Source organism: Copadichromis virginalis, linkage group LG11 (genome assembly GCF_057382275.1).
Source record: "Copadichromis virginalis isolate Kocher_CV1m ecotype Utaka linkage group LG11, C_Virginalis_male_GT1.1, whole genome shotgun sequence".
NCBI classification, from domain to species: Eukaryota; Metazoa; Chordata; class Actinopteri; order Cichliformes; family Cichlidae; genus Copadichromis; species Copadichromis virginalis.
In genome coordinates, this window is record NC_140628.1 from 36,924,948 (window position 1) to 36,950,646 (window position 25,699).

General features: G+C 39.7%; 1 protein-coding gene across 10 annotated transcripts in view; it reads left to right on the forward strand.

Moving 5' to 3' along the window:
• The window catches only part of syngap1b (synaptic Ras GTPase activating protein 1b), a 189,081-nt gene that overhangs the window by 112,986 nt on the left and 50,396 nt on the right, over positions 1–25,699 (forward strand). For 8 of the 10 annotated variants that reach the window (XM_085472269.1, XM_085472266.1, XM_085472267.1 and 5 more), the window contains one exon: positions 21,362–21,453. In XM_085472269.1, the coding sequence (XP_085328395.1) occupies positions 21,362–21,453 (92 nt within the window). Of the gene's footprint in view, positions 1–21,361; positions 21,847–25,699 lie in introns of all 10 variants that reach the window. The other 2 variants (XM_085472265.1, XM_085472264.1) reach the window with 1 other exon arrangement.

The window sequence follows — 25,699 nt, forward strand, 5'->3', positions numbered from 1 at the left end:
TAGATTACTGATTGGCAGAGCTAATCTTGAGTTATTAACTCGAAATTTCGAGTTATGGATACTTATTTATTTATTTTTATTTTTTTGTGGCGGAAACGGGCTTCCGTAGGTAATAGTGTTTTGGTATAGTCGTGGCAAAAAGTCTGAATAGATGGATCAACTTATCACATGCATCTAAATTTAATGGCCAATGCAATGTTTTGCATATGTTTTGCCTAATTATTGATAGTGCAAGATAGTTAGCTTTTGGATTAACTCTAGTCCTAGACTATAAACATTTTTCATTTTTCAAGCCAACTCATTTCATTTTCAGGAAACTTGATTTAAGCTCCTAAACATGAAATGTGCCCTGCTGATCCTGTCACTGTTGTGAGGTATATTAAGTAAGGAGATGTTTGCCTAAGCCTAAGCAAAAGAAAATTTTAAAAACACCAGAAAAGTCTTAAACTCTTGGCTTACAGTTGGATGTTAATGTGATTATACACACTCATCTGCAGATTTTTATTAGTCATCATTCTCCCTCATCTGGAGCAGTACGCTCCATGTGCTTAAAATGTGCTTAGAATGTGTTCTGACCAAGTATGAGATGATTAAGTCCAACAAGAATAAATCCCTTACTGAAGGAAGTCTTGCAGTTTGACTGCTATTTGATCCAGGCAGATATTTGAAGGCCCATTTTTTCAGTGATTAGGGAGAGAGCCATAACTTTAATTTCAGTGATCACTGAGGCATAACAGCTGCACGTAAAGAACCACCAATCAAATCCATCAACAAATCATTTTAGAAGTTTAGTGATTTTTCCCAAAGCTTTTGTCCCCATAATTTATACTCCCTGGGTATTATTTGGTATATCTTTTGTTTCATGCCAAATCCATTTAGTTGGTGAAAGGCCAAGACTCATCTACTACAAACCCATGCTGTGTGTTGCAGTATGCTGTTTCATATTGTCTTGCTGAAATAAGCAAGGCTTTCCCTCAAAAAGGCATTGTCTGAATGGAAGCATATCCTGCTCTAAAACCTTACAAACCTGCAATGATGGCGCCTTCCCAGATCTGCAAGCTGCAAGTTCAGTAAGCACTAACCCATATGGAAAAGAAATAGTAAAAACTTATATGTGATTACTCATGAAAGTGGCCACTTTCTCATTACTTTCATATATTGTTTTAGTAAGTATCCAAAACATACAAGTTTCATTATATAATTTTTCAAGGGATCTTATATCTGTTTTCACTCTTATATGCTTTTCATACAAGTTTCACACAAGACAGATACAAACTTTATTTAGATTTATATATATCTTTTCCATGTGGGAATGCAGAGATCAGTCAGAGATGGAAAATACAAGATTTTAGAAAATGTGAAAGCATTTTACAGAAAGCAAAGTTAAATGCAGACTGTGCAAAGCGGAGTCCTTCCATGACAGCACTACTGCAGTGCACAAGTATTTAAAAAGCCTGCACCTTGGAGCTGTGACGTTAACACTGAATAGGTCAGTTTTAGAGAGTTAAGCGTTGATACATTGTTTATGTTAATGTTTGTACGGTAATGTTTACGTTAGCTTACCTGTTGGAAACTTCTCTTGCTTGCTAAGTGAACACCAGTTCAGTCTTTGTTAGCTAATGAGCCAAGCCAATAGCAAACCATTAAACAGGAGGGGCTACATTGTCCCCTACTTAATTTTTTTTTCTCACATTAATTTTAGCGTTTATTCTGAATAGTAAACCTCTTCCACCGAAAGTTAGGTAGTTGATCTATGGGTTGGACCAGATCAATAATTAATTATATATATATATATATATATATATATATATATATATATATATATATATATATATATATATATATATAATCAGTTAAACTGAATTCATGAACTTAATCATCTCTAAACTTTGGAAACTTGGAAAATAAAATTATTATTTTGATTTTTATTATTTCATATGTTTCTTGGGTCATTTTTTTATTTGCTGTGGGACAAGACAACAGGGTGATAATTACAGGTGTGCAGACTTAAGCAGGTGAGGTATTGGAGCCTAGAACAGGAGGTTTGCCCACAAGACGCGGAGATTTGAGTTACTCAAATAATCTTTAACTAATCGACTAATCGAAGAAAAATTTGGCAGGTTAGTCAACTATCAAAATAAGCATTCTGGATCATGTTCCTGAGTCCATGCTGTGATTTCAAAGACAGGATTATGCCTTTTTTTAATGCAGTGCCGCCTGAGGGCCTGAAGAAAAAATACTGATTTCTGGCCTTGTCCCTTCTGTACAGAGATTTCTTCAGATTCCCTGAATCCATTGATATTATGTACTTTAGATGATGAAATATTCAAAGTTTTTGAAATTTTTATGTTGAGGAAAATTGTTCTGAAATTGTTCTACAACGTGTAGTGTTTGCAGAGTGGTGGTCTTCTGTGCTGCCTCTCTGAGATGCATGTTACTGACCTGTTGCCAGTTAACCTAATTAATTATAAAAAGCTGCTCCAGCTCTTTCTTTGTAGTAACACTTACTTTTTTGAGATGTGTTGCTACCATGTTTTCAGTGAAATAGTAAAATGTCTCAAAATTTCATATGCTTTTGCAAACCATTGCATTCTGTTTTTATTTACTTTTTACCCAAAAATCACAATTTTGGGTTGTGCATTGCTTTACAATGGCCCAAAACTTGAACATTTAGCACTGGGAGTCAGTGCAGATGACAATCCACTTGTCACCACTGTTGTTTGTTGGCTTGTGAGTGTTGATGATTCCACAGCAGAGCTGTGAGGCGCAGCTTTGGAGACAAACATAATTTGGACTCGTTCCTTCAAACTCTTTGTCACAAATTGTTCGGTCATCATTTAGGAACATCTGTTAGCCTTGATTAACGAACGATCTTTCCCTCTTCTGGTTCTCTGTTGTTATGTGTAGCTCCACCCACAGTGAAAGTCAGGAAAGATACAGAAAATAAAACCAGTCTTCTTTTTTTTAAATCCCAAAACTTCCAAACAGTAGACACAGCTCTCTTTTCTTCATCTTCCATCTGTTTTCACTGTGTTTCAGTGTGGCAAAAAACCCTCCAGCTGTTAACAGACTGTTACCCAGCATGCAGTTTGGTGATGGTAATTTTGGTAATTTTGCAAATGTGCAGTTATTACTGTTAGAAATACTTTTTGTTTCACAGATTTTGTGTGCCGTGATGTTTTGTACTGTTTAAAAAAACTTGTGAATAATAAATGTTTATCTTGCAATAATTTTTTTTGCACCAGTTGACTCAAAGTACAAGTGAGAAGGGTGTATATTCACAAATTGTATTATAATATGATATCTCCATAATGTATCAAAACTAGCTGAAAAGTGTCCACATAAGTTAAAATTGGTGTACCGCCCTGCACTAACAAAATACTTGTGTGAACCAAACCAAACGCTCTGCAGCCTCTCAGACAGTGATATTGCTATTTGATCAGTCTTTTTATTTTTCATCTTTTAATTTTGTATCCGACTTCATCAGACTTCATGAATTGACAATTTTTCCTTGTTTGATGTGGTATATTGCGAATTACATATTGTTTGGTTTTGAGGGTTTTGTCAGCTAATCATGCAATAAGTCACAGACTAATTCATTATTACAATAATTGTCACTTGCAGCTGTTCCCATCACCCTCAAAAACACTGTAGACCAAGGTATGTGACACCTCAGCGAATCGATCCTGACACTGCTGACTGCAGGACTCTAAAAATCACATGCATCGTACACACATAGTGTAGCTGTACCCATTTGGTAATTTTGAAAGCAGAGTGGACATTGCAGAGAAACGCTGCTGTGTCCCTGCTGCTTCTGTATAAGGGATCAAAATCTGACTCTGTGCCTCTGTCACTCTCCATCTGCACACATGTAGCTCTTTTCAGCTTTAGGATTGAACAGCCACTGCAGGTTTTCATCAGCGCTGCAAGCGACCAACTGATCCAAATATAGTAATTGCAGGGACCGAACCCATTGCGGTGCTAGTGCCTTCCTTTACCCACTGGCCTCTCGATGACAGCGTTTATACATTAAATTATGTAATGAGGGTCCCACATGTAGCTGCTGTACATTCTACTCTAAGTACAGAAGAGACTGCCTTGCATTTGTAGTCACAGTTCATGGATCAAAAGCAAACAGGGAGCCAACCAGCTTTCTATCATAACAAAAGCAAACATACAAAAAGCCCTGAGCGTTTCAGCGCTATTAAGACACCCACTCCCTCTCCAGCCTCCATCTCTGGCTCTTGTGCTCCCTCCCTCTCTCCATCCAACCCCCCCTTCCTTAGTGCAACTCTCAGCCCTCCCTCCCTCTCTTGTTACCGCTCCCCCAGATGCATTTCCTCCATTTCGCTCTTTTCCTTTTTCCCTCTGTTCGCCTCTCTCTCTTTCTGTCATCCTCTCTTCACTCCATATAGTCTTGCTCTTGCGCTGTCCCTGCTACTCCTACACGAACACTTACCACTACCACCCACACACACACACACACTCACAGTTCCTTTTCCTTTTTTTAAAAAAAAAAACCAACCTCTTACTCATGTGTGTCTACATCCCTCCCTCCCACTCTTTTAACTCTGTCTCTCTCACTTCTCTCAGAGGGTCTAAGCTGGAAGCGATTGCCACCCACACATTCCCTCTTCAGCTTTCAGCTTGACATCAGATTTACATTCACAATGAACAAGCGCAGCATTTCTCATGTTGCCTAGCACATGGCTTACATGTGAACCAACGAGCTGGATTTTTCAGCAAGTGAACATTCGTGCCTGTGCCGCACTGTACGTGATTCGTATGGTGTTGTGATCTCTGTACACACACTGATCTAAATCCACTAGTCAATTGATATGAAATATTATGTTGAGTGTTTTTTCTGATACACTATGGATGATTGATATATGATGATCAAAAAACGCTGAACACTTTTCTGATTTTTGTATCTATTATTAAAGGATTCATATTTTCGCAAAGAAAGGGAGCTGAAGAGATCACTACCAGTCTCACGTCTGGACAACATCTATGGAGCACAAGCTGGCCGTGGGGAGAAACCACTTGCCTGACTCTGCCCAAAAATACAGTGGGGCAAAAAAGTATTTAGTCAGCCACCGATTGTGCAAGTTCCCCCACTTAAAATGATGACAGAGGTCAGTAATTTGCACCAGAAGTACACTTCAACTGTGAGAGACAGAATGTGAAAAAAAAATCCATGAATCCACATGGTAGGATTTGTAAAGAATTTATTCGTAAATCAGGGTGGAAAATAAGTATTTGGCCACCTCAAACAAGGAAAATCTCTGGCTCTCACAGACCTGTAACGTCTTCTGTAAGAAGCTTTTCTGTCCCCCACTCGTTACCTGTATGAATGGTCTGTATAAAAGACACCTGTCCACAGCCTCAAACAGTCAGACTCCAAACTCCGCCATGGCCAAGACCAAAGAGCTTTCGAAGGACAGCAGGAAAAGTATTGTAGACCTGCACCAGACTGGGAAGAGTGAATCTACAATAGGCAAGCAGCTTGGTGTGAAAAAATCAACTGTGGGAGCAATCATCAGAAAATGGAAGACATACAAGACCACTGATAATCTCCCTCGATCTGGGGCTCCACGCAAGATCTCATCCCGTGGGGTCAAAATGATCATGAGAACGGTGAGCAAAGATCCCAGAACCACACGGGGGGACCTGGTGAATGACCTGCAGAGAGCTGGGACCAAAGTAACAAAGGTCACCATCAGTAACACACTACAACGGCAGGGAATCAAATCCCGCAGTGCCAGACGTGTTCCGCTGCTGAAGCCAGTGCATGTCCAGGCCCGTCTGAAGTTTGCCAGAGAGCACATGGATGATACAGCAGAGGATTGGGAGAATGTCATGTGGTCAGATGAAACCAAAGTAGAACTTTTTGGTATAAACTCAACTCGTCGTGTTTGGAGGAAGAAGAATACTGAGTTGCATCCCAAGAACACCATACCTACTGTGAAGCATGGGGGTGGAAACATCATGCTATGGGGCTGTTTTTCTGCCAAGGGGACAGGACGACTGATCCGTGTTAAGGACAGAATGAATGGGGCCATGTATCGTGAGATTTTGAGCCAAAACCTCCTTCCATCAGTGAGAACTTTGAAGATGAAACGAGGCTGGGTCTTCCAACATGACAATGATCCAAAACACACCGCCCGGGCAACAAAGGAGTGGCTCCGTAAGAAGCATTTGAAAGTCCTGGAGTGGCCTAGCCAGTCTCCAGACCTCAACCCCATAGAAAATCTGTGGCGGGAGTTGAAAGTCCGTGTTGCTCGGCGACAGCCCCAAAACATCACTGCTCTCGAGAAGATCTGCATGGAGGAATGGGCCAAAATACCAGCTACTGTGTGTGCAAACCTGGTAAAGACCTATAGTAAACGTTTGACCTCTGTTATTGCCAACAAAGGTTATGTTACAAAGTATTGAGTTGTATTTTTGTTATTGACCAAATACTTATTTTCCACCCTGATTTACGAATAAATTCTTTACAAATCTTACCATGTGGATTCATGGATTTTTTTTTTCACATTCTGTCTCTCACAGTTGAAGTGTACCTCTGGTGCAAATTACTGACCTCTGTCATCATTTTAGGTGGGGGAACTTGCACAATCGGTGGCTGACTAAATACTTTTTTGCCCCACTGTATGTCCAAAGCTCATTAACGCAGCGTAATGTACTCTTGGTGAGAGAAATGTGGTTTTAAAGTGAGCTGCATTGTAACTAGGGCCGCTGGATTATGGTAGAAATCATAATCATGATTATTTTAACACTATTACTCATTGACTTCATGCATTTTAAAACTTCTTAAATCGCATATATTTGTATTTGGCAATGGCACTTGAGGCTGGCCGCAGTAGTGAGTCAGTCCCCATAGACTCCCATGTTAAAAATTTTACAGTAAAAACATGTTTGTTTTTTGCACTAAGCTGTATTCTTTTTTAAGAACTTTATAGCTAATTACTGCTTCATAACAAGTGTGAAAGGCGGTGAACCCCTCCATATATTATGTTAAATTTAAAATGTGTATTATTTATTCATGTTAGTTGTATTAAAGCTTGAAGTTTTGCATGACTGAGCCACAATGAGGGAAAGTTGGGTGTAATTAGAGGTTAAAAATAACCATTAGCTATCTGCTTACTGCAGGGGTCACATTTGTTAATTTTAATTACTGAAGTGGACCGCTCAGATGTTCTAGTGATGTTGGTGTTCATTTTTGATCACTCCCAATTTATTCATTTGAAAAACTATATGATTTGTTGTTTAGTTAATTCAGGGGATGGTGACCTTAACAATACAGCCGAGAAAAAAACAATTCTCACCATCCTGTAAAATATATTAGGACCTTAGGTGACTCTTATATGTAATGTTGATTTGTTAAGTAATACTTATGTCTAATAATTCTTCTTTAAATAATGATAACATAAAAATAATATTGAAACAACAATTACCAGTCCTACAATAAATGGTGATCTGTCCAGGATGTACCCTTTCCTATGTCTGCTAAGTTAGGCTCCAGTCCAGCTGTTACATTGAATTTGATAAATGGAAGAAATGGAATAGATGAAATTATATAACGTAAGTAAACGAAAAATGTTTACTTAATTTTAAAACATATCTAATAACATGTACAGACTTATTTTGAAACAGAAAACCTATAGATGTATGAAGGCCGGATCTACCTTTGAGTCCTGTGTTTGTGCAAATGAAACAAATTAAAAGTGAAAGTACTGTCACGCTCAAATGTACTCTGTAACTTTTTAAAATTGGATGCCATAGCTAGTGGGACTTTGGACTAACCGCACACACGATCTACCCTCTGCTAATGGCGTTCATCATAGTTAAGATTAAGGCACCAATTTATGGATGTAAGTTAGATTAAGAGTTTTTCTTTAATTTAGGCTAGGCTGCACAGTTTTACAGTCTATCTCTTCCTTGGTGGAAAGATGATAACTTCACCTTCTGGTCACTCTTGGCTCCCAAAAAAACCCCCAAAATAGCAGCAGCCAAATGCTAACCTTGAAACTTCAAAATAGTAGTGAACAAGTAAGGGGTTACCGTGTTGTCTATGTCCATCTTTTTTATACAGTCTGTAGTCTGACATCTATATATTTTACACTCGAGAGCTCATTTTGTAGCAAGCAGCATATTGATACACGGTAGACTTATTAATCATCATTTTGTGAACTTACTGGCAGATGAAGAGTGATTACAAAACTTTCATCTTTGTTGTTCTTCTTTTTTTCTGTTGCATTTAAAAAAAAATAGATGTAAGCTCTTTCAATATTGTGTGATTCATTCCACAAAAGGTAAGGTGTTCCATTTTTATTTTCATCATGTATTAGAGTACTAATGAATCTGGCCTACCATTCAAAACCAAGATTTCAGCCCAGTAATAGTTAGAGTGGGAAACTTTGAACAATGTTATTTATGCACACGGATGATTTATTGAGCAGCTAAATAACAGAGACAGGCGCATCTAACAACAGCCTCATGACCCCCAGCTAGACCCCCCAGTGACATGACGATGCCTGAGCCAGCCTGCTTTTTTAAAGCCTGCTTTTCAAGCCTTTACATTATCTTTCAACAACAGTTACATAATAGCATTTTAAAATAGACCAACAAGCAAATCAAAACAGTTCTCCAGATTTCTTCACGCTTTCCATTTCAAGGCTGCTCTTAATCAAACAGCACATTGCATTAATCATGAGTGATTCCAGAACTAATGAAGCTTTTGAGTGATTTTCCAGGCTGCTTAATACAGTATTTGCTATGTACGTATGGATTTGTGTGTGTGTGTGTGTGTGTGTGTGTGTGTGTGTGTGTGTGTGTGTGTGTGTGTGTGTGTGTGTGTGTACGTTTTTGTGTTTTGTGTGGCTGTAATATCCAAACACCTCCTCAGTTCTCAGCTTTTGCTGTAGAGTACTGTATGTCTGAAACTAAAATGTAAGGTACTTCAGGAAAAAATAACGTTGCCTTGGCAACAAAACACAGAGCTTTCATTGGGATTGAAAACAGAGTGACAAATGGTGAGAAACAGATTTAAATGGACCTATCCAGACTTTTTTCATCCACACCAATGCTTTTTGTTAATACTCTGTGCTGAATAGCTTTGATAAATTTAGACAGCTGATAAGGTGAAAATGCAAGTGTGCTAATCAGAATCAGAATACTTTATTGATCCCTGGGGGAAATTTTTTTTTGTTACAGTGCTCCATTTTAAACCAACATTAAGACAAGACAGACAATACACTAACTAAGAATAGTACAATATATACATATATATACATACATACATACATACATAAGTCACTCATAAATAAATAGTTGGAAAAGAAACATGTGTAGTTGTAGCAGCAAACAGTGTGTTAAGTGGATGCGTTGTACAGGGAGATGGCCACAGGCAGGAATGATTTCCTGTGTCGTTCAGTGGTGCTTTTTGGTAATCTCAGTCTCTCACTGAACGTGCTCCTGTGACTGACCAGCATGTCATGGAGTGGGTGGGAGGTGTTATCCAACATTGTCTTTATCTTGGACAGCATCCGCCTCTCCGACACCACCTTGAGGGAGTCCAGCTCCATCCCCACAACATTGCTGGCCTTACGGATCAGTTTATTAAGTCTGTTGGCATCTGCGACCCTCAGCCTGCTCCCCCAGCATGCAACAGCATAGAGGATCGCACTGGCCACAACAGACTCGTAGAAAATCCTCAGCATTTTCTGGCAGATGTTGAAGGACCTCAGTCGCCTCAAAAAATAGAGACGACTCTGGCCCTTCCTGTAAAGTGCTGTGGTGTTTTTAGCCCAGTCCAGTTTATTGTCAATGTGTACTCCAAGGTATTTATAGTCCTCCACAATGTCAACATTGACCCCCTGGATTGAAACAGGGGTCAAGTGTTTCCTGGTCTTCCTGAAGTCCACGATCAGTTCCTTGGTCTTTGCCACGTTGAGCTGCAGATGATTCTGCTCACACCACGTGACAAAGGAGTCGACCACAGCCCGGTACTCTGTCTCATCATCCCTGCTGATGCATCCAACCACCGCAGAGTCATCAGAAAACTTCTGAAGATGGCATGTCTCTGTGCAGTGGCTGAAGTCTGTGGTGTAGAGGGTGAAGAGGAAGGGGGAGAGGACAGTCCCCTGTGGTGCCCCTGTGTTGCTGATCACCTTGTCAGACACACACTGTGGGAGACGTACATATTGTGGTCTTCCTGTCAGGTAATCAACAATCCAGGACACCAGAGAAGCATCCACCTGCATCGCTGCTAACTTATCACCCAGGAGGGTCGGCCTGATGGTGTTGAAAGCACTGGAAAAGTCAAAAAACATGACCCTCACAGTGCTCGCCGGCTGGTCCAGATGGGTGTAGACACGATTGAGCAGGTAGATGATGGCGTCCTCAGTTCCGAGACGAGGCTGATAAGCGAACTGAAGGGGATCCAGGTGTGGTCTTACTATGGGTCGCAGCTGGTCCAGGATGAGCCTTTCCAGGGTCTTCATGATGTGGGAGGTCAATGCCACGGGCCTGTAATCCTGGGGGCCACTGGGACGTGGCGTCTTTGGTACAGGGACGAGGCATGATGTCTTCCACATCACCGGGACCCTCTGCAGACTCAGACTCAGCATAAACAGTTTATGAAAGACTCCACACAGCTGGGGGGCACAGGTCTTGAGGACAAGGGGACTCACTCCGTCTGGTCCAGCAGACTTGCCTGAGTGAAGTCTCCTCATTTGCATCTCAAAATATATAATATGACAGGAAAGACGATGACCAGGCCACCTGTTTTGGTTTTAAATTAATCACTGCTTAATACGCTCTGCTAACCTCTCCCATCTCACATCCTTCCTCATCATTTGCATAAAGTCTGTGGATCGATTTATATACGGACTCTAAATGAGTCTTTGCATGCACCGCCACCTACATTTCTCCACTCCGTGCATGCTGAAAGTAAAAAAAGGGTCAGTGAGAGTGTATTCTTTTTGAGAAGTGAATTTTGGTCTGTATTCAGGTTGGAGAGGACAATTTCCAAAATGAAAAATCTCTTTGCACCCCTTCTCACCAAATGATAGATAATGTAGCATTTGGAGTAAATCCTGAGCTATGTAAAAATATAGGAGGTATCCAAATATGCAACTTCTGCAATGTACAGCAGGTCATACTTTTCCTCAGAATTGCTTCCTTGGACTGTACCACCTACGGATGCACAAACTGCAAATACCAGGGACATGTAGTTGTTCTTGTCCTATGGTCTTTTCTGCTGGGACTGTGGTCGAGCATGTGAACAAATATGATGTAAATCTGTAACTATTAGTGCCAGTATTAATGTTTAGCTCCCTTGAGAATTTTATTTGGTAATAACTTGTAAATCACACTTGCTAAGTAGCACCAAATAGGACTACCTACTGTCTTCAAGTTGTGTTGAGATGGAGTGGAGAACAGAAACTGTAGATAAAAGATGGAAACGTGAAGTCATCCATTGGTTTGTGAACTGCGGCTTCAATCTAAGCATTGATCATTAGAGTTTATTAAACCTAAATAAGTAAATGAATAAACTAGATGTGAAAAGAATCATTAGTTAACTGAAATTTAAAAAAAATAAACCTTTAACAATAAGAAATGTAATCTGGTACTGTACCTGATGAAGTTTTGGTACTAATGTTTTTGGAGACTTGGAATGTTTGCACATATGCGAGCCAACTGTATTTACAAAGTATTTCGTTTTTATTGTAATTTCTATTCTGTCTTAAATATGTCCCTGATAAATAACCTCAATATTACAATAATTAAAAAGGCTATATCTAAAGTATGAAACCACAACCCTATCAGGGAAATGGTTCTTTAAATCATTGATCAGTTCTAAAGGTTGTTTTCTTCTATTTGCAGCCCTGCTGACTACAGTGAAGAATGCAGGTCTAAGGCATTCTAATTTTCAGAGCTGGAAGCTACTGATGTCTGTTAAACGCAATGTTTGGGACATTAATGGAGATGACTGACTTGTTTGACTAGTGAATGTAGTAGAGTAGAGATGTAGCATTGTATGATACAGTAGATATAGCCTCTTCTACATAACCACGCATTACAGGTTGTACACTATTTCACGTGTTGTTCCATCTAATTCGTTTACGTTCCTTTTGCCCGCTTTGTCTGGTTTAAATCAAAAGCAATCCCAGATTGACTGGCATATACATGCACACCTGCAAATGCCACCATGTAACATATCACCCAGTCAGCTAGTAATTTGCATGTTCTGTCCACGTTTGCGTGGGTAGCCTCCGGGTGCTCCAGCTTCCTCCGACAGTCCAAAGACATGCAGTTTGTGGGGTTAGGTTAACTGGTGATTCTAAATTCCTCGTAGGTGTGAATGTGAGTCCAGATGTGTGCTCCAAACACATAAAAGAGGACTCGAGTGAATAAAAGTTCTGGTGGTGATTTTTCTAAGGTATTTGACAAACTATGCATCATTTGAAAGCACAAAACATTGTGCTTCAGGCATGCTGAACTTTTTAAAGGCCACAGATATAATAACATTTTGTATATAACAAAGTGATTTTTCTTACCCTTTTTTGGCATCTTTATGTGCACATACCAGTTAAGAACACAATACTTGAAAGCTTTTAGTTCTTTGTGAAAGTTCAAAGCCATTTTCCAAACTTTTACCAGCAGAATATACACTAATGTCGACATGGGGACATCAGCACCCACTGCGCGTTTTATTTCTTTTCTTCTTTTTTGTTGTATAGACATATACTGATAAAATAATAAGACACAATTAGTATCTAAAAACAAAACAATTAGAATAGCATTTCGTGCTAAAATCCATCATACAGGTGTTTATCTTTCTTCCACTGCTGACACTGCCCCCACGCCATCTGTGGTAGTGCGATCATGTGCCCAAAGTAAATGAACTGTTATTTGTGAAAAAATCACAATATTTATAAGAAATTTCACAGCACTCTGCTCTGCAATTCTGTAAAAAAGCAATTTGGGATGTTTGCATGAAGATGCTGCAAGAGTCCTCTAACAGAAGGCCAAAGATTTACAAATGTACTGAAGTTGTTGATTTAAAAAAAAAAAGATATACAATTTAATAATCTATTTTGTAAGTTCCATGTTTTTAACAGTATTATCATAAAATTATTAAACATCAGTAATAAATGACAAGACAATTTTGTCTTTTGTCAATCCCACCATGAAATATTGTCCTCTTACAGTGGATTGTTGTTTCTGTGGGTTAACATTTTCTTTGTAATGCACAGAGAAACTGCACACTCAAGCTTTCATGCTGCATAACTGTGAGGATTGAATACATCGGGTCAAGTTTCTAGATCATCTCCCCTCTAGCATCAGCTAGTTTGCTTATGCTGGTTGCTTAGCTATTAACTTATTGCAAGTTGGACTCTTGGTATTTGGAGAGCAGGCTTGCTGGCAGACATACATGTATGTGTGCTAATGTGATTACCACCATTTGTAGTGTATAGTGTCCTGCTACATGAACAAGCAGGACTTTAAAACTGGCTACTTATACCCTCTCTAAGGCATTGTGTTGCAGACCGGGGCATCTTTAAATTGCAGTCATGATTTATATACTGTGTACTATAAGTCAGCTGTAATCTGCCCTCTGTGACCAATTCTGCAAATTACAAGAAAGGGATTAGTATTCCCCCTTCAGATTTTTTCTGTATATGTGTATAAATAAGAATAAAAGCAGACAGAGTGCTCACACTGGGGAAAGCCTGGAAAAAGATCATGTTTTGGAGGTCAAACTGCATTTAAATCGCAACACTGCTCCGGAGTCTCTTTGGACATAGAAAGTAAATGCTTGCATGGCACATGGGATTCTTGCTCAGCAGTTTCTAATATAATGAGAAGTGCTCCAAGTGAGATCTTTTTTTAATAATAAAAAGCAAGGTATTTCATATCTTATTACCGCTTTAAACTTGTCAAGTGGTTATGTTTTTTTTGTTTTTGTTTTTTTTGCTTTTGTTAAACTTTTTGAGCATGTAACAAAACAAAGATTTAGATCTAGTTTAGAGTTTAAGATGTGAAATCACAGCATCGTAGTTAACGTAAAAAAATAGGGACAAGTCTCAGTAGTAGCTCGGTAAAAAGGTCTTATCATACCAGAGAGCCTTAGTCACATATGCCTGCAAGACACACCAGGCATCAAGAGATGAAATGGTCTCACATATGGTCTAAACAATAAACTGACATGGTCATCGTGTCATCATTCATTTGTTGCATACTTTTTTGAAGCCTTTACTCTGGCATTTTGACTGCCATCATTGTGTTTGTTGGTTTGTTTGTTTTTGAATATGGACATAAGAATATTTAGACAGACTGTACGGTTGGTTAATTTCATTAATAAGATGGCTCATAAATTTTGGTTAGACTTCTGTGGTATATTACACGCACAAAAAAGAAAACCTGACAAGTACAGCTAGTTAATAATAACAATGGCTGTCACAAGCGGTAACTTTGAGAAAAGATAAAAACCAACATGAACCATGTGTTTGTGCGCATGTTTTTGTGCTGTCCTCAGTCATATACTGGCTCACTGATTTTGCAGAGATTAACCCAAACTTAGAATCCCATTTTTACAGTGTCTATTAATACAAATTAACACTGAACAAGTGAAATGGCAGCCACCCATCAGTTAATTTTAACAGTTTTTATTTCTCTGCTCATTTTTGCTTAAAGTTGTTTAATTTTACACGGCGATTGGGTTGCCTTTGTAGCCTTTGAAGTGGCCATTTCTGGAACGGATTTTTGCACTTCTACATTGGCATCATTTTTGGTTGTTCGGTTTGCTTTGCTAACACCAATCGCTACCGGAGCTGAGAGTAACTCTGGACTGTGATTTCATCAGCTTTTTCTCACTCAGTTTTGCAGTTAGCTAATTGTTATAAAATAAGACTGCATATGTGAGAGTTTTATCCCGTTGCATGTACTGTGACGTTGATCTGTGCACAGTGATCCAGTAAAAAGATAAAAAGGTGCATTTGATCCAGCTGACAAAACAAGATTAGACTTGATGTTTTTCCACTGATGATCCACATCACTGGTTAGGACGGCAGCAGTAAGCACAAGACATAAACTTTAGAACATAGAAAACTGGTGTTCTCATGGGTTAAAATGACAGCTGCAGCTACCAAAAGCAGACAAAGACTTCTGCCCTGAATAAAACCCTTCAGTGGAGGATGTAATAAAACACATGCTCTGTGTGGCTCCAAACTGGCACCAAAAGGACAAAATGTCTTAAAACACACACACACAGACACACACTTTAAGGGTTATGATAGTACACCAACTCACAGGCTGCTTGTTTTTGTGATCTCACTGTCTAAACCCACAGAAACAGTCCAAACTTTGTTTTTGCTGTCATAATACTGCTGCCAGTTGAATCCTAAATCACCATTCTCTTATTTGCACAGTCTGCTCCTCCTGGTTACACTAATTAGTTTGGGAAAAGATAAATTCCGAATTGGATCAATAAGCTGCCTGTTCTACGATCTTTTAATTGCGTTTGGCGCAGTCGTGATACATAAATGTTGATAGTATAACTTGCAGATTTACAGGGCATCACCCCTGATAATTTCCAATAATTAACACCTCTTGCAGAGTAACAAACACCTAAGAAACTGTGAGTGATACTGAGAGAGAGCCATGGCTCCTTCACAAGATAGCTGAAGAACTCTTTCCAAGTTCATGAACTCATTCAGTATCTCGAAAGCTAAAGTAGATCACGTCCTGGAATAGTTTCAGTATCTTTAAATTCATCAAGGAGAACCAGATACCAAAAAACTTTACTTTCTTTCATTCATTTTAGTCTCCGTAAAAGCTCCAGTTTCATTTTATTCAGTTGAAAAAAGGTTTGCTGTTATATAACCATCAAAATAACTTTTTATATAATTATGATCAGCTGTCAGAAGTGTCACATTTTATTGTAGATTTTTCTCTTCTTCTGTGACAGATTTAAGACTCCTCCACTTGCCTGTCATCCAGCCTACAGGTGGTAAATTTTGAAGGTGTACATTTTGGGGGGAAAGGGATCTTGGTGCGTTTTCCGACAAACTCCGTGATGGTCATTTATTTTTCCCACCTTGTGTGGGTAGGAGAACACTGCAGGCAGAAAGAGGGGCAGGCTCACAGTGAAAGGATTGCCATTTGGACAGGTAAATGACAGAGAATGAGAGCAGAGGGCCGATGAGGATAAAAGAGGAATCCAGATAAAGGTAAGTATGAAGAAAATGGAGGGCATCTACATGATGCACATATCTGAAGGGGAGGGAACAAGAGGGTGCAAGGAGGTGAAAGAAAGAGAGAAAGATCAAGGGCTGAGGAGAGGTAGCAGGGTAAATGCACTATTTGAATTATGTAAAATAGCTGCGTGGGAGAGAGGAGGCGTGTGTGTGTGTGTGTCTGAGTGTGACAGAAGAGGCTGAGAGAAGGAGAAAGCAAGGAAAGAGCACAGATACTAGCATGATCAATGTGAAAAGATGTGAGATGGGCTGAAATACAGGAAAACAATACCAGAAATTTCAACACATATAACCAATTTATTACCAGTATCACATTCATCACATTTAGCGTGTTGCAGGTCTTTTCAGAGGGCCGTGCTGAAAGTAAAGGGAAAAACTGGACAAAGAATGTCTGATTAAAACAGGATTAAAGTAGGCTTTCATAGGCATCTTCCTGATGAGTTTTTGGCATAGTAAAAGTGATGATTTAAGCAGGTTTGGTATGGTGATCCTTTTCTAAGAATGATGAAACATGGTAGCTTGTGGTAACTACATATTTACCGTGGCTCTGGATTTTATTAAAATTTTTTCAGCCATCTCAGTGGTTTGGCTCTGCAGATGGTAATGTCTAATATTACCATAATATCTGCAATCTCTGTCTCTGCACTTTCATCGTCAGGAGTCGACCAACCAATCTTAAGCTGCGTCTATATTGCAAGTGATTTGCAGCACCATGGTGACCAAAAACCACTGAAACTGACATTTTTAGATTTTTCAAGCAACTATGGGCGAAATAACTCCTGGCAACGGGAAGTGGGCGGGACCTGGAATAAACCTTCCTTAACTACTAGACAAGCAATTGAAGGGGTTACCGACTGCCACGTTGATTGACACTTGACCTAGAAGGTTACCTTGGCGACCAGAGCCTGGAATGTCAGCAAGTGACCAGATGTCAGTTTCAAAGCGAAACACTTCCAGTGTGGGCACAGCTTAAGGTCCCCTGAGTTACCAAATCTCCTGAAAGTTTGATTCTATGTCAGATAAAAACGAGCTAAAATGATTTATGCACCTACAGCACCTGCTTCACACTCTCCACTCTAATTCATCCCATAGGTATTCTATCGGGTTGAGGTTAGGACTCTGTGCAGGCCAGTAAAGTTCTTTCACACCAAACAAAACTACACTTAGCACAATGCAGTCAGACAAGTACCGCTGAACTAGCAATCGCCAAACCCAGACTTGTCCATTTAACTGTCAGATGGAGAAGCATGATTTGTCACTCCAGAGAACACTGCTCTAGAGTCCAGTGGCAGCGAGCTTTATACCACTGCATCCTTTGCATTGCACTTGGTCATGTAAGGCTTGGATCCAGCTGCTCAGCCATGAAAACTTCATTCCATGAAGCTCTCTGCACGTAGTTTTTGGGCTAATCTGAAGGCCACTTGGAGTTTGGAAGCCTATAGTGACTAAGGCTGCAAAAAGTTGGGGATCTGTGTGCAGCATCTGCTGACCACGCTCTGTTATTTTCACTTCATGTCTGAGTTGCTGTTGTTCCACCTTTGTTATAATACTTCTAACAGTTGACTGTGGAATATTTAGTAGGGAGGAAATCCATGCGTCTCGTCATGGTACCTGAGAATGACCCGTTCTGTCACAAATGTTTGTAGAAGCAGTCTGCATGACTAGGTGCTTGATTGTGTACACCTGAAGTCATAGAGTGATGATTTGGATGAGTAAGTAAATAATTTTGGCAATATAATATATATATTGATTAATCCCCGCCCCTTACTGTTTGCCTTCATCGCCATATCAAATTGAAAATAATTTGTCCTCCAGCTAGTCCTGATATCAGTGGTGTTTTGATCTGGTTGTTATTTTCCGCACAAGTCTTTCTTCTCTTTCTTACAATATTTTTTTACTCAGCAAAGAACTGATGTGACACAACAGATAAATAGTGGCTACTTGTCAATAGGCACATGGCAGCTATTAAGGCTGATAAAAGTACACGCCAGTTTTAGCCTATATGTAGACAGACAGTGAGACTGCTTTCCTTTTGTACCACCATCAGATTTGCCAAACTAATGACAGCCTCTGCTGCACTTTGTGTTTACTGTTAATTAGCATAAGCTAAGATGATAACTGGTAAGCATGTTAGCATTGCAACAAGTCTTGTTGTGCCTCTAACATGCCTCTACCTTAGTGAACACAGAAAGGTCGCTACAACTATGTTGAATTTGTTAGGAAGTCATTCTTTTTTCTGTTGCTAGAAAGGTTTAGCTTGTGGTACAGTTTATGAAGATACTTAGCTAACCATCGTTAGCCGGTTTCTGCTGTTAGAGCAGCAAAAGTTGCTATGTGTTAGTTGGCATATTGTAATGGTGCTTTTTTCCTCCATTCATGCAACTGAAAAATATACTTTTCTAGTATTCAGCAGTATTCAGCTGTGTGGTATGTTGTAAACAAAATTGTATAAATTAGAAATGAGTGCACAGAAATTTCAAGGCAGAATTATAAGTGAATGAGGAGGAGCTTCTTCCCCCAGGCTATTCGGGGCCTGAACCAGGTGTAGGACTGGACTCTCCCAAACACGTCACTATAAGACTGGACTCTCACACACGTCACCACACGCACCACCACACATTTCCTATAATCCTATAATTCCTATAATTTATAATCCTTATCTTTATAATCTCTTCTGCTATTTGCACATTCTTTACTGTAAATTCCTAAGTTAATTTGTAAATTTTTGTAGTAAATTGTAAATATTGTAAAACTTTTCTTCTGTCATTTAATGGTCGGGCATTGTACAGCTACAAGCATTTCACCCCCATGTCATACTGTGTATGGTTGTGTGTGTGTGACAAATAAAATTTGAATTTGAAAGTGAGTACTACACATCCTTACAATATTCTCACCTGTCTTTTATTCATTGATGTTATTATATATAGATACTTATCACTTCTTTAACTCTTAGGAGATTTTATTTATTTACTTATGTCGCAGATCTCTTCCTGTAAATCTTTATTGGCCTATAGGGCTGCCATGATTAGTCGACTAGTCACGATTATATCAACTATCAAAATCGTCGAAGACTATTAGTCGTCAACGATTTTGATAGTCACTAATAGTCGATGGGTCGTTTGAAGCTTAGTAAGATCCTGAAAGACGCAAGGATGCCAGCTGCCATTAAACACCAAAGAAGAAGATGAAGCAGTCTGCGGTATCGTAGCTGTGTCGAAATTCAGGGGCTACATCCTTCGGAGGCCGCATTTGTAGGCCGATTACATTACAGCAATCGAAGGCTGTCCAAATTCAAAGACTCGTCCAATAAATGCGGCCAATAAATGCGTCCTCTTTTTCCCCAGAGTCGGATGTGTCCGTGGCCCAACCTATCCCAGAATTCATAGCGCGGCCAAACCAATTCCATTTTCCAACAATGGCGGCAGCTACTTAGTTTTAATAATACTCTTTCTTGGTCACAAAATAAACTTTTAAGATAATTTCAGGCGAGGCAATATCTGCTCGATTTATCAAGACATCACATATTTGCAAAAGTGCGCCGACGTTTTCGGAAACATCTGTTAGCCACTAGCTCAATAGCTCACCGGGAGGTCAGCGAGAACAGCGAACTCCCAGCACATCGTTTTCAAACCCCCCGCGGTCTTTTGCTACTCAGGTTAAACATGATATACAAGTCACTTAGATAACTTAAAAATATTATTGTTTGGCTTTTTTCAGTGTTTTATTTGTTCTTGAGTAAATCAGTTTGGCTAAGATTAAAGTTATAGTTTTCACACGGCTGAATAAACGTTAAACAGTAAACTCATTAAACACAAGTGTGAGGTGGTCGAGAATTTTCTCCAGTGTCATGCTATGTATTAGCGAGCGAGGAGCAGATGGCGAAGTTTATTAAACTCCACCGAGATAATCTGCAAAGTTCAGTTAGCACATACCTTAAACACTTCAAGCTGTAAGCTAATGATAGTTATATAAGAGCAGATGCTGCTGGTGCAATAAGCTGCACGTTTTATGTCCATGATCTGATTTGTTGACTAATTGCAAAAATAATCTGTGACTAGTCGACTATCATAATAATCGTTTGTGGCAGCCCTATTGACATATAAACCAACAAACAGCTGTTTGAAAATGTAAACTATTATCTCAGTTTTGGAAAGCCACACGGAGCTTAATAAAAATGAGGTTTTAATCATTTCTTTTTCCACTGGAAGAAAGGGTTTGTACGTAATTAACAAAATCCTCCATGTATCTTATGAATGTACAATTTATTGATTTGTAGGTAAAAGCAATTAATTAAAACTGTGTATATGTAATTATATCCTGTGAAGTCCCATTGAGAGTGCAGACATTTGGTGCAGAGACACAGAGATAGAATTGGCATTTGGTTGGAGGACAAAAGTGAAAGACACAAAGATCAAAGTAGGCAATACTTTAAATTCACAGTCAGTGAATTTTTGAGTAAATTTTTTAAAATTTTTTCTGTTGTTGTTTTTTTGATCCTGTGTTTTGTTTTTGCTCCTCTCTGTGTGCATCCACACTCTCTCCATCATCCATCAAGTGTAGGACAGAACTTTATTTCTTTACTGGACAATTTGCTGCATTATGTACTGACTCAGAGACGGAAGTCGATAAGTGTTTTGTTTGTTTAATGCTCGCGCCTCTCTACCCATGCATCTCCCGGTTCCTCCCCTCAACATTCAGACTGTTAACATTTGCCTCAGCTGACAACCAGACAGAAAATCTATCTCTCCACTTTGTCAGCCCCCACACTCTCAACAGATGAAAGTGCATAAGAGTTTCTGTGTAGCGGCAGAATCTGCAGTGATGCTGGTGAATGGGTGTGACCTTGCATGGTTTTATTTCTGTCTCGCTCATCTTTGACCTCTATCGAGCTCTCATATTCTTTGGTTCCTTCAGGCAGAATGTCAATATCGGCTGTCCCGCAGCTGTTTATTTCCACATTACTTTGTCCACATCCTCTGGCTCTACCTGTGTCCTGCACTGCAATTTTTGTGTCCTGGCCTCATATTACCATTGATGTTTTCCTTCCACGGATGTATAATAGTGTCTTACCCAATGACCTCCTCTCCTTTTCGCAGATCATCGCGCCCGGCGGAAGAGCATAGCCACCGGGAAGCAGCCCAGCATGGAGGTCCCTCCCACTGCCCCCCTTCAACCCTTCCGACAATCCGTGAGTAACCCCCACTGTTCCCGGCCTCGCTCGCTGCCTCCATCCCTCTCGCTGTCCCTCCTCCCTCCTCCCGCCCTGGGTCCACCGCACACCTGTGGCCGTCGGGCCAGCGGCACCCCGCCTCACCCTTACCCTCTCTCCCTGGCCGTCTCCCCCTCCCTCGCCTTTTGCCAGCAGCAGCCGCAGCAGCAAAAGGGCTTCAAGAAAGGTTCCGGCACGCCCCCCTTGCCCCGCTCGCTGCCCCTCTCCCCCTCCCTGTCCTTCACCCTGCCTCACTCGCCTGCCGCCTCCTCCTCCTCCCCCCCCTTCTTGTACTGGGGCGGAGACTGGAGGGCTGCCGGTTCGAGTCCAGTGGCGGGAGGAGCATATATTGCACCACTGCCCCCTGTTGAGGTATGTGACACAAACATGGCTGAAGCAGAGACACTGGCTATTTTTGCATGCTACACCGACACTCATACAGGCGGCTTTTGGCCCGACAGCTAGGAATGTGCATGAAAGAAACACGTTCACACAATTAGGCTGCTGTTATTGTTAGCAGGCGCACATTTAAAAGCTTAACACCAGTTTGTTTAAAAGCTTTTAACTAAGTATTTTGAAATTGAAGGTATATATTTTGTCTAATGTTATATTTATATTCACATCATTCCAGATGGGCATTATTCTCCATTCTTATTGCAAAAAGAAAATGCTGGATGATAAATGGATGAAAATATACAAAAAAAGAAGGCAATACAAAAAAAATAAGAAAATGAATCATGTTTCTAATAATCATTCTAAATGAGTTATTTCATTTTTAGCATTACATTTATGTTTAATCTGTTTGTGCTTTTATAATGGCTTCTGTTATTTTATGTGGGCTTTTAAGTTCTTTGTTTATCTTTAGAAAAACTGAGAGGAATGCATTTAAATTCCAGATTGCATTCGACCTACAAAGGCAGTTCACAAAACTAAAACTGTTATTAATTAGTAAACCTTAAATGAATAAATCCAGAAACTGCAGCAGGCAAAGGCCAAGGAGATCAAGGAGAAGAGAATGCTTTTTAAATACTTTTAAAAAGCTAGATTGCAATAAAATACACTACTCAGTCTAAATGTCATCTGTACCAAGGGTCTGAGACTATATCCACTAATAAGAAGAAAATGCTCTGGCTTTTCAAAGAGCTGAAACATTGCAAATGTGATATAAAGTAAATGTGACTCGTAGTAAATAGGCTAAAATGCACCAGATGCCTGCTATGATTCATTAAAGTCAAATGAAGATGAGCAGCATAAAAAGGTTGTGTCACTATTATTTCTGGGATCATCGTGACTCTTTTTAAACCAGACACGATGTCTGTCAGAGAAGAAGCGGGCAGCTGACACACGAAACATTTTGTGTCTGCGGGCACAAATAATCAGTTTTTGTTTCATTAATGGCAACAGAAACTCAATCACAAGGTATCAAATGTTAACGCGAAGGGGCTTAGAGGATTGACTGGTGTCTTATTAAGTTTGTGCCAGCAGTCTATGTTGCCCATCTCCTTTTCCATTATTTCTGCTGGTGTTTGCACACCGTTACTGTAGCTGGGAACGGCAGGATGTGTTTTCCTCCCATCACAGGAAACTATTTGCTGCCCATTCACTGCTGCAGTATGAAAAATAGCCGCCACTGACTTGGAAATTGCAGAAGCAAGATAGTCCATTACAGGAAATGTAAAGGCTCAGTTGGGCTTGATCAGAGTTTTTTTCTATTTCATCATTTTTTTCATAGTGGCTGAGATGAGTGTTTGTTGTATCAATATTTCATCCTGTGTGATGTGATAAGCAGTCCTGAGGGACAGGATAAATGCCATATTGGAAACACAAGATTCAAACAAAACTTTTCAGCAGTGACAAAAAAGGTCATTCTGATTTTTAACTCACACTTTGTTTAATGCAAGTCACTTGAAACCTGGAGGGAAAAAAATCATTATTGCAGTTAAATCTAGCAGAACTGTTACTGTATCCTTTAAAAATAGGCACAAATTCTTATCAGTACAAATTCTGCTCATCAGAAGTGCAGCCAAGCACGTGACAGTCTCTCCTGAACCATCAAATCCTGAACCTTTTTACTGTCACATTTAAACACACTGGTTAAGCATATTTAACTCAAGCCACATTTTTTTCCTAAACACTAATAACCAGCATCTGAAAGTGAAAGTAAAAAGCAAGTAAATCGAGTTGCAAATGGGCCACAAGCCACAACCCTCTTCTGTTGTTCCACCACCACTCCAGCTTTCCGGCTTCCCCTCCAAACTTTGTTCCTCTTTAGAAGAGGATCATTACCTCTCAGCATCTACAATTACCCTGACCATCATGTCAAGGCACAGATGCCATGGGAGACCTTGTGTGCATCTCTGTGAAGCCAGCAGCATGTGACAGAATGGCAGTATAAGAATGCTTTCCCACGGCAACGTCTTACCTAAGGCAAAACATACTTAGCCTGGGGACAAGTGCCTGCTTAACAGATAATTCCAGTTTAGTTCAGTCTGTCTTGTTCTCTCTAAATGCTGCTGTGTTCCATGACTCCGTGGGTCATGCTGACTTTGAACTTGCCACATCTGTTCTAGAGATGCAGAAAATGTGGACTTATTACATTTATTGTTGCACAGGAAACTAACAAAACCGATAAATTGGGTAATTTAATATAATTTAGCATCAATCATCCCCAAGCTGTAACAAGTGTAAAATAGCATTAACGCTAAAGTAAGCATCAGAATAAATCTCCTGCTAAGACATCAGTCGCCATTTTGAGCATATTGTTCAACTCAGACAGAATTCCATTTCATGTTTGACAATTAGTGTTTTAAAAAATTAATAACTAATTACACACAGCTATTAAACAGGCGCAGCATCAAATGAGCTGGAACACTAAACGACACCAGTAACCTGGAATGAACCCAAAGCTGAGCCAGTAACAAAGTGCAGAACAGCAAACACAGCCACAGAAGCTAAAGCGCAGGCCTCCTCTTAGCTCTCTTTATTGTGCTTTATTGTGCTTTCGGGATTTTCTCTCACTCTTTGAATTAAAGACTTTCTACTTTTTGAGACTTAACGTGTCAGACGGAGCGGCTAATCAAATCAGATTTAGTCATGCAGACTATTAGGTTGGAACCAGCAGATGGAGCCAAGTCTTTAGTCACATCCTCAAGACAGGCTTCAAAGCCATATGACTCATGCCACATGACAAGGTGTCATTTCCCTCCAGTCATTCTCCCGCTGAGTAATGTCGTTATGCTGTAGGTATAGAATTTCGAATTTCCCAGAGGAACCCACCCGAGGGATTAATAAAGTTCTATCTTATCTTATCTTATCTTATCTTAGAAATGATAGCACTTCAGGATGCACCTAAAAGCTGAATGGGCAAAGCGTCTTCAGGGGACAGTGGAAGAAAAAGCATGTAATGATATTTCATGCATATTTGGGGACATTTAAATTTACTATTACAGGAATGAGTGTAACGTTAACATCTGAGGTCTGCAAACACAGGGTGTGAAATCAGGAAGTCTACAAATGTTTTAAAAAGTGATATAATCGTCCAAGGGGACTTCATTCACTAGCTTGTTTGCATTACTAACAGTCTCGACCAAAAACAGTTTATTTACAATATATGGTTTAAAAACAGAGAAAACATATATTTTATTTTCAAAAGGTTTGAAACAGATTATTAATTGTAAAATGATTTTGCTGTTAGTTCTATGATGTCTTCATTTTCATTTTCTTTAAGCTTAAGTAAAGTCCCATCTTTTTTTAGTTCTATGACCATCACATTGACAGGAAACTGCACACTCACACTCCTTGTAGACGAGATTCTGATCCTGGGTTCAGTATGCAGTTTGTTGATACAAAATCTGGTGGGTGGTGGTTTTTAAGTGTTATGCTGATATACAAAAAATGGAACCACTTCCAGCCAGAAAGACAAAAAATAATTGTAAATGAAATGTAAAATATGTACCGAACACTTATCAATGAACAATTCCTCGTTCCAGTTCTCTGATATTTGATTGTATCGTGCCAGGAAGCTCATTTAGGACAAACTGTGAGACTCTGCTGTTCTTATGGACTGAATGGTTCACCACTGCCCACCACAGGATCTGTTACAACATTGCAATTTTCTGTAGCAAGTTGATTCCTCGTTGATAATAAATGTACCTTGTGCTCTCCCCATCATGCATCGTGTCTTTCATTTGTGTTTGTCTCTCGATTTGATTTTGCCGTCACACAA